The 12,781-nt window shown below is 42.4% G+C and overlaps 1 protein-coding gene across 2 annotated transcripts in view; it reads left to right on the top strand.

Annotated features, from left to right (window-relative positions):
* ATRNL1 (attractin like 1) overlaps positions 1-12,781 on the top strand; it is a 702,039-nt gene that overhangs the window by 97,914 nt on the left and 591,344 nt on the right. For both annotated transcript variants that reach the window (XR_010794071.1, XM_066619507.1), the window contains exon 8: positions 6,444-6,699. Coding sequence is in view for 1 of the 2 variants with exons in the window: in XM_066619507.1 (XP_066475604.1) it covers positions 6,444-6,699 (256 nt within the window). In the remaining variant the exon portion in view is untranslated. The remainder of the gene's footprint in view (positions 1-6,443; positions 6,700-12,781) is intronic.

Raw genomic sequence — 12,781 nt, 5'->3', positions numbered from 1 at the left:
CTTCCAGGGATTGCATTTGGCCTGCTGGCCCTATGTTTGCCATCCCCTTGTACAGAACATTCCCTCTAAACCAGGGGTGCCCAAACCCCGGCCCTGGGGCCACTTGCGGCCCTCGAGGACTGTCAATGCGGCCCTCAGGGAGCTCCCAGTCTCCAATGAGCCTGTGGCCCTCCAGAGATTTGTTGGAGCCCCCACTGCCCAACGCAGCTGCTCTTAGTGTGAGGGCAACTGTTTGACCTCTTGCGTGAGCTGTGGGATGAGGGCTCCTGCCACTGCTTGCAGTTTCACATCCGTGATGCAGCAGAGGCAGCAAAGAAAAGGCCAGCCTTGCTTTGTACAAGGCCTTTTATAGGCCTTGAGCTATTGCAAGACCTTCATTCATTCATATAAGTTCATCTTTAATATATTCATTTATGTAAACTTATGTAAATTTATTCAAATTTTAAATGTAAATTAATTCTTTTTTTCCCCGGCCCCCGACACAGAGAGATGATGTGGCCCTCCTGCCAAAAACTTTGGACACCCCTGCTCTAAACTATGCAAAACTAAACTTTCCTGCAAAGATTGCTTACTTGCTCACAGGCAGCTATTTAGGGGAAAGGCCAAATCCTTGTTCTTATCATTCATTTCAGATCACCCAAGGGGCCAGAAGATGGAATGTCTTTTAGGGGCAAGCTTCCTCATTACTGCCGCTACTCAGCTGCATAACTGGAATGTCTGCTGCCGCAGGGCACACCTTAGAGCCTCCCTCTGACCTGGGCCTCCCCCATGGTCTCTTCAAATGTGATTGGAGCGAGAGTGTTCTGAGGCCTTAAAATGTCACTTCTGGTTTGCTGAGGTCTTAGAAAGCCTTCGAAGGCTTTAAAACATCGCTTCCCATTTTCCCCATAAGCAGGAAATGATGTTCTAAGACCCACCAAATGCTCTCGGAACACCTCTGGATTCAACCAGAGAGTACTGCATTTTGAGACAACAAGAGTGAGTGGGAGGTCGTGAAACCAGGACCTACTGCAGACTGGGTCACAGCTCACCAAGTAGGTCCTGACCCACAGTTTGAGAAACCCTGGGTTATACTGTTCTTAACCAAGAATGCACTTAGAAGAGGGTACCTGCAGTCCAAATAGCTGGGAGTCAAAATGGGAGCTCTCCAGACACAGTTGCAAGCCACATTGGGCCTCTTGCAGGCCTCAGGAGGTCTTTGCCTTCTGGAGGCCTGCCTCCAGAAGCAGCCAGAAAGTCACTTCCAGTTTACTTCTGGGTTTGTGGAAGTGACTTCTGATTGCTTCCAGAGGTCTGTGGAGACCTGGTGTTGGACAAGAAGACGGTGGATTGCGTTACCCTCCACGTCAGAACAGGTGAGTCGCAGCAGGGGGGCGTTTGAGAGCCCCTGGTTTAGCCAATAGGTAGTTTTAGTTTTCTAGTATTGGGTTTAAATGTGTTTCGACTGCATTTGTTCAGAGTTGAAATTTATAAAGGGGAAGAAGCACATGAGAGTTGGAAATAAAACCCTGGAGGTATGAACATCAAGAACTGTTGCAGAGTACAATGATATGTATGAGAAATGACAATTGCAGTTCAGAGGGCAAGCAAAATGACAGAGATGGTCATGTGCAGTGAGGTGAACGACTTCCTGATGGTGAAGCCTGCAAAACATCTCAGAGAAGCTGACAAATGGCATGATTTTGAAGAGGGGCATTTTTTAAAAAAGAAAAAGCATATGCAAGTGTTTACGAAACATGTTAGAATTACAACAAACTGTAAAAATATACAAGTATTATGCAGCATGACCAAACTGATAAAAATCCCTCATTCATCTTGACACTGTTCTTATTTTTAATTCATATGAGAGCCCTGTTAAACAAACAATTCATAAACTATGTCTTAAGTTATTAACCCTTCTCATATTATCTTTAATGGCTCCAACAATGCTGCCAATAGTTCCCCATTTTGAGGGTGGGACAGACTTGGCCCCTACCCTCAGGCAATATGGGACCAGCTGGTTTCCTTTTAAAGTGAACAGGAAATTTTTACACTCTTCCTGATTTGCCCTGGTGGTTTTTTGTTTTTTTAATCTACCCCAGACTGCTTCTTGAATTTGATTTCTTAATGTAGTCAGGCTGGTCACCTCTGGTAAGTATGATGCAAGCCAAGGGCTGGGAAGACAGATCTTGACATACACCCTGAGGTGAGCAGGGTTGGGGGAGCAGTAGCTATTTCTGCAGACTGGCTGCAATATTCTTGGCTAGATGATGTTTCCAGACACTTTTCAAAACCAGCCCCACATTAAGCATGTTGCAGTCGTCCAGCTGTGATGTAACTGAAATATATCACCATGGCTAGATCTGCTGTCTTGGGAACAGACACAGCTGGCACACCAATGCAAATTAGGCAAGGGCACTCCAGGTCATGGCAACTACCTGGACATCTAGGTTCAAGGTCAAGAAACATCTCCATAACTGCAAACATAAATTATCAAGGGGAATACTACCTTGTTCAAGACTGGCTGTTCTACTTGCCAGGGGCATTTCTGTCTTGTCTGGATAAATGTTGGGGTTCTTCTCCCCTTCTAATCCATTACCAACCTCAATCACTCAACAGCCATTGTGGAAATATTATTGGGGGGAGGGGAGAGAGAGAGAGAGAGAGGTATGCCATCCACATATTGGTGATAGTGCAGTCTAAAACCTTGGCCATCTAGTGGTTTCTTGTAGATATTAAGCTGGAAGGGAGAATAGGATGGAAGACTGTCCAGAAACTGCAATTAGTGTAGAATACGGCTGCCCGTGTGGTTGCTGGGACTCATCAGTTTGACTCAGACTTCTGTTCCTGTGGCTTCAAGCTTTGTGCCTTGAGGGGATATGATGTGGTTCAGCTTCCTCAACCCCTCAGGGCTGACATAGATAAGCTTAGGCTGTTAAATGAGGGCACAAGGTGGAAATGCCCATAAGGGGAAGGGATGCTGTTTGCTGCCTCCTCTAGGTTAAATGCCCACATTGAAGGGAGTTTGCAGACAGGACCCACTGAGTTTTTTTTTCCCAGATTTATGATTGGCTTTATATAAAATATGGCCCATTTTATATTCCAATCAGCATGTCTTGTGTATTGATTGGGGGGGGGGGAATTAGGGTAATATCTTCTCATCACTAGAAAGTGCTGAAGAAAGCTTTTCAAAAAATCCCAGAGATCTTTAAGTATTGCCTCTTCTATGTAAACATACCCTCATCCAGTTGTCTGATTCAAACATTAGTTTTCACCTCTACCTTATCTGCAAGCACCTTAGCAAGTACTTTCCTGGGCTTACTGCCAAATGCAAATATGGTTGCTTTGTGTAATACAAAACGTGTGTGGCTTTATAGGCATCTAGTACTTGAACTTGCTGTATATTATTATCTAGTCTTTGTTTAACGTCATTAGATGCTCTTTGTTTATAATGCTATTCCAGATGTTCTGACCGTGTTGTAATAATATCTGCCATTCTCAATTTCTTACTTTATTTTTATGAATAGTAATATCATTATGCTAGTTGACGACACCTAAAAATCTTCCCGTATAGTCTCTTGCTCCATTCCTCGTATCTGACTAATATGAAAGAAATCTTCAATGTCCTCTTTAATATCTCCTTTTCCAAAAATATATTTAATATTCACTTTCTTTTTTAATGATCTCTTTCTTTTCTATTATTGTCCACATAGAAGTATGGTCTGCTTGTATCTTAATACCCAATAACCACATTTGCACACAGTTGTATCTCTGGAGGAACAAAAACAATTTTTGAGTATGCTTTATGTCTCCTTGAAAAATATGTGTAGATATGTCTATAACTCCCATCTTGTTAGTAATCTTGTAATCTAGTAATCCAACCTATTCTGAGAAAAATCAATTTAAGTTATTCTTTCAGGTTCCTTCCCTCCAATAATTACATGTCAAACCTTTTATACACAGATGTTTAATACACAGATTTGAATCAACATGAATGGCCACTGCAGATGAGAAGGAATGTGCTGATCTCAGGAGAAGAGGAAAAATGCATCCCTTTAAAATCAGTTTTAAAAAAACAAAACTGCTTTTCTTACTGTTGTAGAGAGACAGTCATACAAGCGATCATTCCATTCTTCCGCTGAGCCAGGCAAAGGCAGGCCTGGAAACTTTGCATTTCTAATTGCTGACTGCCTCTCTACAACAGTAAGAAAAGCTGTTTTTTAACCACAATTGTAAAGGGACGCGCTTTTTAATTTTTTAAAAATGTTTTTATTTAACACATTTGATGGTATCACCAGGGAGTCCCAGAATCAAACCCCTGTGAATGTCAAGGAATGACCTTATTCCATTAGGAGCAATGGAGGGGTGAAAAACCTGGAAGAAGGTCTTTAAATCTATTTTTCCATTTTTTTTAATCCACGGATTTTTTTTTTAAATCCACTAGGGCAGCCATTTTCAACCACTGTGCCGTGGCGCACTGCTGTGCTGTGAATGGTCCCCAGGTGGGAATTCGGGAGAAGGTCATTTATTAATAGGGCCATTGGGGGATGTGAGCCCCCCATTGATAGCACAGTGTGCCTTGTCAATGGTCAAAAACTGATGGTGTGCCTTGACCATTTTAGTGTCTTGCCAGTGTGCCATGAGATGAAAAAGGTTGAAAATCACTGCACTAGGGGTTCTGGAACCAAACCCCAGTGGATAACGAGGGACGACCAGCACTTCAGTTTGGTAATTGGTTCTCTTTAACTGATTATCATCTTTTCTACCAGTCACTTCGTCAATATTTTGTTAGCATCTGAGTCCAATGATCACTTCTAACTTCTGCCTCTACTTTTGTTTCTTGCCTATATTTTTCAAGGTCTTGTCACTTCCATATAATCACTCACAACTTTTGCTCTTCTGTTTGCATTACGATATAAGTTTTTGTTTTAATCTATTATCCAGTTTCTTAATTCTGTCCTGAAAATTTTTTTGTATATTTTCAAATGTTAATGTTCTACCATATAGTCGCCAACTTGCTTTTTTGTTTTTTAGTAGTCATATTTTGATTCAGATACCTTGTTGTGTTCTCCCCCTTATTCTTTACACTTATCTTTCTGTAGGGAAGAGGTTGCGTCCCCTAAAATACTTGGTCCTTTTAAAATCCACTTTGTCATTCTTGCATAAAATTCTTATTTGCCAATGGCCACAGCTAAAATCATTCTATTGTCCCTCATCTTTATCAAAAATATATTAATGCTTTGGGTTCTTTATACATAAACATTCATATCTGTAGAGGGCAATTCATCAAAGTTGATTAAGACTGTAATCCTAAATTCAGTGAACAAAATGGAATGTCTGTGAAAACATGTACTTTATAGAAGTGTTACGTAATTAACAACAACAAAATATTCCAAATGCATGGTGTTCAGAACAAATCTAAATCAAGGCTCAATTTCACCGTATGATGTTATATCAAGAAGTAATAAAACCACATTACATGAAGTCTGTAGCTACAATCACTCAGCAGTTGTTATTGTAATTCTTATTTGCCAAATAGACTGTTCTGTGGCCCTTCCATCAGGCCCTGTTGGAGGATCTGGCTAGAAGGCCAAAGCCCTTTGTGTAGCACCCCTCACATGCCAACTGGTGCACTCTTCGCATGTTTTAGACCAGGGGTCTCCAAACCCCAGCCCGGGGGCCAGATTTGGCCCACGGTGAGCCTCTATCAGGCCTACGGCCAACCTCTTCTTCCCTGAAAGCTCCTGGCCCACTTTGCTGAACATGACTGGAACTATGCTCTGGTTGCATCTGGAGGGTGTTCTAAGGGCCAGAGAGGTTGAATGAATGAGCCCATTCATTCATTTATTTACACATCTAAGTTCCATTTCTAATTTATTTATATAAATTTTATATTTACATTTTTTCCCAGTCCTCAACAGCATGCCAGATATTTGATGCAGCCCTCTGACCAAAAAGTTTGGAGACCCCTGTTTTAGACAATCCCAAGAAGAAGTTGCTTCATCAGCTGTCTGCATTTTGATGCACATGGCCTTCAGTCTCCCTCTGTGCAAGGTCCTTTAGGGTAGTGTGTGGTCAGGAGCTTGCTCCTGTTCTACTCACTGCTTATGGTTCTGCAGGATCCTCTTCTTGAATGTTTCTCCCTGTGTGCATAGCTGTGGACTTTAATGAGAGAGATTTGATAGGGTTTAATATGACATATATCTACCACTTGTAATGAGAGAGAGAGAGAGAGAGAGAGAGAGAGAAACTATTGAAGGTATCAAAGGGTACACATGACCATGAAATGGTTATTTCTTGTTGTATGTGTATGAGAAATGACCTAGATGTTGCCACATAGATATGAAACCGGCTTAATTTGTACTATTTGAATAGTTAAGAAATATTATAATTTTAGTGTTTGCTGCTTTTTTTGTTTCAAACTTTATGCTTATCGTCATTTTCCTTTTTCTTATTTAAAATAGGATGACATTTACATGTATGGAGGCAAAATTGAAACAAATACTGGAAATGTCACTGATGAGTTATGGATTTTCAACATACCCAGCCAGACTTGGAGTACCAGAATTCCAGCAGTAGTTGTTCATGGTCAGCAATACGCTGTTGAAGGACATTCTGCACACATAGTGGAGCTGGATAGTAGGGATATCGTCATGGTCGTGATTTTTGGTTACTCTGTGATATATGGTTACACAAGCAGTGTGCAAGAGTACTACATCAGTAAGTTTTACTTTCTATTACATTCTTTTTGATAGTTCAGCAGCATTCTGATGCAGACCGGAACAGGGAAAGAAAGCAACCAAATAAAAGAGGGTCATGTTATTAGCTCATCTTGTTTTCCTCTTATCTCTTTAACATTGAACTAAAGGAATCCCCTCTTAAAATTCAGGGTAGCTTCATGCATCAGAGAGAGAGAGAGAGAGAGAGAACATGTGAATAAGTGTTTAGTTGTCATTTGACTTAAAGGGAGAACTTGAACATCTTCCTTACAATGACATGAATGAACTGTCTCCTTCATCCAAAGCCCACTAATCTCCTTTTGATGGATATCTGTGACTCCATTTTTGAAAATTCCTTGGAGTAAAATATATGGTTTCTAGCTATGGAAGTGTCAAATACAATAACTTTGTTTGCTACCATGGAATACAAAAATAGAAGATAGGAATGAGTTTCACTTTATTTTGCAGCTTCTAGGTAACTTGGCAAGAGAAACTTGAATACTATTGTCCCTTGGCTCTTTTCCATGGAAGGTGGCTTTGAAACTGAAGAGCCTACCATGCAACCTATATTTCATAAAAGACATTTATTCCCTAATCTACCTCTGACATTAAATAACTTTTCCTCTGTTTGAAAATGTTGCCCTACCAAAGCATTTCACTCAAACAGCCATTCAAAGGTATCAAAACAGAATTTTGGATGCTATCTGTTTTGAAGGGTCAAGCATTCCTTTTTAGTAAGGTTTCTAGATCCATTGAAGAAAAACAGTGGACTTGGTTTCTGGTCAGTGTAATTCCATTTGAATTTTTATATTCTGGAAAAAATTATTTGAGCATTTTTCTTAATTTTAATAGCATTGTAGGAAAATTTTTGAATTTATATTTGTAGTTCTTTAGACATTTTTAACTCTGCAGTTAACTCTGCAGTTTCACAAGAATCCAGCAGGATGCACTACTGTATCACCTTGTTCACTTATTAGTACAAAGGAAAAAGTGTCCAACAACTGAATGTTTCCTTTTACACAAAGGTTTCTCTTCCAGTTGAAATAACGTGCTTAAAATGCTTTGTTTTATAGTTGGAACACTGAAAAATACAGCTGTTTAGTGAGTGTAACTACATTAATTAAGAACATGAATGTGAAGAATTGTACTTTCTATTATTCTAAGGTGGTATCTGATTTTTAAACTTTTTTCGTATACAGTTGTGTGTCGCTTAGTGACAGGGATGCTTGACGCTATACAAAGCTTCTGAAGACAAGGGAAAGCTGTACCCCCCTCGCCTCTGGAGGCTTTTCTGAGTCTTGCAGAGGCAGCACGCATCCACATGCTGTCTCTGCGAGGCTCAGAATGCCTGAATCACACGAGAGGGGACAGCATCCACATGCTGTCTCTGTGAGGCTCAGAAACGCCTCCGGAGGCGAGGCGAGGGGAGCAGAAGCTCATTTCAGCTTTGGAGGCTTGGAGGTGTGTGTGTACAGGAACCAGCAGCGGTGTCACATGTGTGGCCCATTGCTGGTCAGAGCATCGCAAAGCAGTGCTCACCTGTAATTACCCCTGCTAATTGGGTAAGAGGCACTTTTTCAAGTGGGTGCTCCTTTTTTTAGCAGGGGGAGAGTAACTGGCCCACCTCACCCCAGCACTGTCTGTTCTAGTGGCAGTCTGCTGGTATTCATTTGCATCTTTTTAGATTGTGAGCCCTTTTGGGACAGGGAGCCATTTAGTTATTTGATTTTTCTCTGTAAACCGCTTAGTGAACTTTTAGTTGAAAAGCGGTATATAAATACTGTTAATAATAATAATAATAATAATAATAATTCATTTATTAATGAGGGGATGGGGTCTTTTAATGCCAGTTAGTCAGAAGTGATTCCTTGTTAAGTAATGCAACCGATATATGGAGATAGTCAGGCTCCATCTATGTGGAGCTGGTTATACACCATAATATTGTATATTAAATAGACTAAACATCTGGAAGTTGTTTGTGTTTGAGGCTAATTTCCCAATTCCGGTCTCAAACTATTGTCTGAGCAGCTCCAACATGACAGAACGTTGCAACTTCTGGGTTTTAAAGGTTGACTATCTCTGAATACTAGATGCAAGGAGGTGGCAAGAGGATATCTTGTGTGCTGCCAAAGGAATCTGGTGGGCTAGTGTGAGATACAGGAACATAAGATTAGCTCCACTGGATCAGGCCAACCATCTAGTTTAGCTTCCTGTATCTCTCAGTGGCCACCAAATGCCCCAGGGAGCACATAAGACAACAAGAGACATGCATCCTGGTGCCCTCCCTTGTATCTGGCATTCTGAGGTAGCCTATTTTTAAAATCAGGAGGTTGCACATACGCATCATGCCTTATAACCTCTGATGGGGTTTTCCTCTAGAAATTTGTCCAATCCCCTTTTAAAGGCATCTAGGTTAGATGCCATCGCCATATCCTATGGTAAGGAGTTCCACAGACTAATTAGACACCAACTCTCCCAAAACTCAATTTTAGTGAATGTCCCCTGGTTCTGGTCTTGTGTGAGAGGGAAAAGAACATTCCTCTTTTATACTTCCAGGGGTATAAAACCTGTTTCATACAGCAGGTCACATAGTGTTCATGATGCCTGCTAAGGACCAGAAATGATGTCATTAAGCAGGTGATTAATACTCACTTAGGAACTCATTAGCTGCAAATGACTGAAGAGAAAACATGCTCCTGGGCCTTAGGTTTGACACCCTTGCTGTATACACTCTACCAATCCCCTGCATAATTTTGTATGTCTTAATCATGTCCCCCCTCAAGAGCCCCTTTTTCTAGACCAGTGGTTCCCGACCTTTAGGAGCTTGTGGACCACTGGGGCAAAAATTTAAATTATCATGGACCACATGAAATCCCCCTCCCCTGCACATAAGAAGTGCAGTTAAATTTGTAATGAGAAGATTCAATAGCAATTTATTAGGTTTATTATTTACAGAGAAGATTTATGGGTTGCTGCTTTTGTTGCCAGCTGTGGCTGCTGGTGGTCTTCATCCTCTGTAGTGGTGCATGAGGGTGTGCTTGCTGGGCAAAACACTGGAAATGATCAAAGTTAATTTTTTTTGCTGAGACTTCACAGACCACTTCTTAAGGTCTTGTGGACTACCTATGGGAACCAGTGTTCTAAACTGAAGAGCCCCAAACACTGTAGCCTTTCCTCAGAAGAGAGGTGCCCCAATCCAGTAATCGTTTTGGTCATTCTCTTCTGCACCTTTTCCATTTCCACTATATCCTTTCTGAGATGTGGCAACCAAAAGCAGGACTAGATGGCCCCTTGACTTGATCCAGTAGGACTATTATGTTCTTAACTATTTGCAATACATACATCAACAATTAGAACCTTAAATTATTCAGTTTCTAGTGCTTCTGGAAATAATGTTAGATGGACCTGTAAGGAATAGGAGTTGAGTGGGAAGGTATTGGGATCAGGGATCAAATTGGTTGCTTCTAGGAAACCTGTAAGCAGAGTGAAAAGGCAATGACTCCTCTCCATTGTAGCCCCTCAGCAACTGAAATTCAGGCATCTTCTGAAATTCAGTCATCTGAACATAGAGGCTCTATTAAGCTGTTATAGCTAATAACGTTTGGGATGGATTAGACAACATCATCAACTGGTTCTGGCCACAAGGTGATAGAGTACGCAGGTATGTGTACCACCATGTTGTTCTGCTCTACATTCAAGTGGCCGTTGGAACATCCAAAGTGCCCCAACCAATGGTTTAAATACAGCTTTAAAGTACGGATACCCCACCTCCCACAAGCAGAGTGCCTGTCCTGAATCTATAGCTTATCTTTTTAAGCCTCCTTGGTGCTCCTTTGGGTGGTAGAGAGGTAAAAATTCATTAAATAATAATAATCTATTGGATCAGGCTGAGTTAAAGTATGCAAGAAGGGACTTCTTTATGCAGAACCAGAAAGGAAGACCAAGGAAGCAGAGAAGCTGGACAGGAAACTTAAAAGCAAAACCATTGTGACACAGTGTGGAGGAAGCAGAAGAGTAAGGAAACTGAACATAAGATAAAAAGTTGAGGAGCGAATGGGTAAAGGAACTGGGAAAGTGCAGCCAGCCACCCCTGAACAAAACTGCTTTTAAGCAGCAGTGGGTCTAGCACTTTGTGAGCAGGGCAAATGCTCCGGGCGCCGAGTCCACGCGCCTCTAGGACCACATGGGAAGCTTCACTGAGGCTCCTGACATGGTTGGAAACCGTACTTTAGATTTTATGCAAGTATAGTTTAAGACCACGGGAAGCCTCAGAACACTTCCCCAGTCGTTACTGGAGTCGCGTGAGGCACTGTCTCACTGCGGTGAGTGGGAGTGGGGGGCATCTCATGGGGGGGAGCATTGCAAACCTTTGTCCCGGGCATGGGGCTGGGTAAGTCTGCCTCTGCTTTTAAGGCCTAATTTTTTCATAACATTCCAAGTAGAACATTAAATAGAAACTGATCTTTGCTTTATAAGTCTCAATATCTGTTGATTTAGAGTAGTACACTTCCGTTTGCCTCCTCCCTGCTCGCCCTCTGCAATTTCTCCCTCTCCCCCTCTGCAAACTTCCGTTTGCCTCCTCCTTGCTCGCCCTCTGCTCCGTTTGCCTCCTCCCTGCTGGCCCTCTGCTCGCCCTCAAGGCCTGCCAAGATTTTGGACTGACGATCAGCCTGAAGAAAACACAGGTCATGGTTCAGGATGTGGACTCACCTCCCTGCATTACAATCTCTGCGCATGAACTGGAGGTTGTCCATGACTTTGTGTACCTTGGCTCAACGATCTCCGACACTCTTTATCTCGATACCGAGCTAAACAAGCGCATCAGTAAAGCAGCTACCACGTGTTCCAGACTCACAAAGAGAGTCTGGTCCAACAAGAAGCTGACGGAACATACCAAGATCCAGGTCTACAGAGCTTGCGTCCTGAGTACACTTCTGTACTGCAGCGAGTCATGGACTCTTCGCTCACAACAGGAGAGGAAACTGAACGCTTTCCACATGCGTTGCTTCCGATGCATCCTCGGCATCACCTGGTAGGACAAAGTTCCAAACAACACAGTCCTGGAACGAGCCGGAATCCCTAGCATGTATGCACTGCTGAAACAGAGATGCCTGCGTTGGCTCGGTCATGTTGTGAGAATGGATGATGGCCGGATCCCAAAGGATCTCCTCTATGGAGAACTCGTGCAAGGAAAGCACCCTACAGGTAGACCACAGCTGCGATACAAGGACATCTGCAAGAGGGATCTGAAGGCCTTAGGAGTGGACCTCAACAAGTGGGAAACCCTGGCCTCTGAGTGGCCCGCTTGGAGGCAGGCTGTGCAGCATGGCCTTTCCCAGTTTGAAGAGACACTTGGCCAACAGTCTGAGGCAAAGAGGCAAAGAAGGAAGGCCCATAGCCAGGGAGACAGACCAGGGACAGACTGCACTTGCTCCCAGTGTGGAAGGGATTGTCACTCCCAAATCGGCCTTTTCAGCCACACTAGACACTTCCAGAACCACCATTCAGAGCGCGATACCATAGTCTGTCAAGACTGAAGGCTGCCAACAGAGAGTAGTACAGAAACCACTTTTGAACAATGAAAAATAACCACAATGTATTAGTCTTCATAGGGCCAAATTCTATCCAACTTTGCAGCCCTGGTGTTGCTGTGCCAGTGGGGTGTGCACTGTATCCTGTGGTGGGAGGGTAGTTATGGAGGCCTCCACAAGGTAAGGGAACATTTGTTCCTTTACCTAGGGGCTGCGTGGGAGCTGCACTTGTGCTGGAAAGTTGGATAGGATTGAGCCCATAATCACCTTCATTAGCCTTTCTTAAACAGGAAGATGATCTGGAGAATTTCCCATGTTGTTAACAAATATAGTTTTTTTTTCCCATCTGAGAACAGGCCCAACATTAGTTTCTTTTAATGCCTATTGACATTCTTCACCTGAAGAAGGACTTGCCAACCAATATTGCAGCCACCAATTACCCTGTGACTTTTCTAAGTCAGACAGGAGTTGATCTGTGGCACAAAATTTGAAACAAAAATAACTTTTGAATAGTATACCATGAAGATACTGTAATATAAATAAAGGAACACA

The sequence above is a fragment of the Tiliqua scincoides genome, chromosome 3 (genome assembly GCF_035046505.1).
Source record: "Tiliqua scincoides isolate rTilSci1 chromosome 3, rTilSci1.hap2, whole genome shotgun sequence".
Taxonomy (NCBI): domain Eukaryota; kingdom Metazoa; phylum Chordata; class Lepidosauria; order Squamata; family Scincidae; genus Tiliqua; species Tiliqua scincoides.
This window is presented reverse-complemented; position numbering and strand designations above follow the sequence as displayed.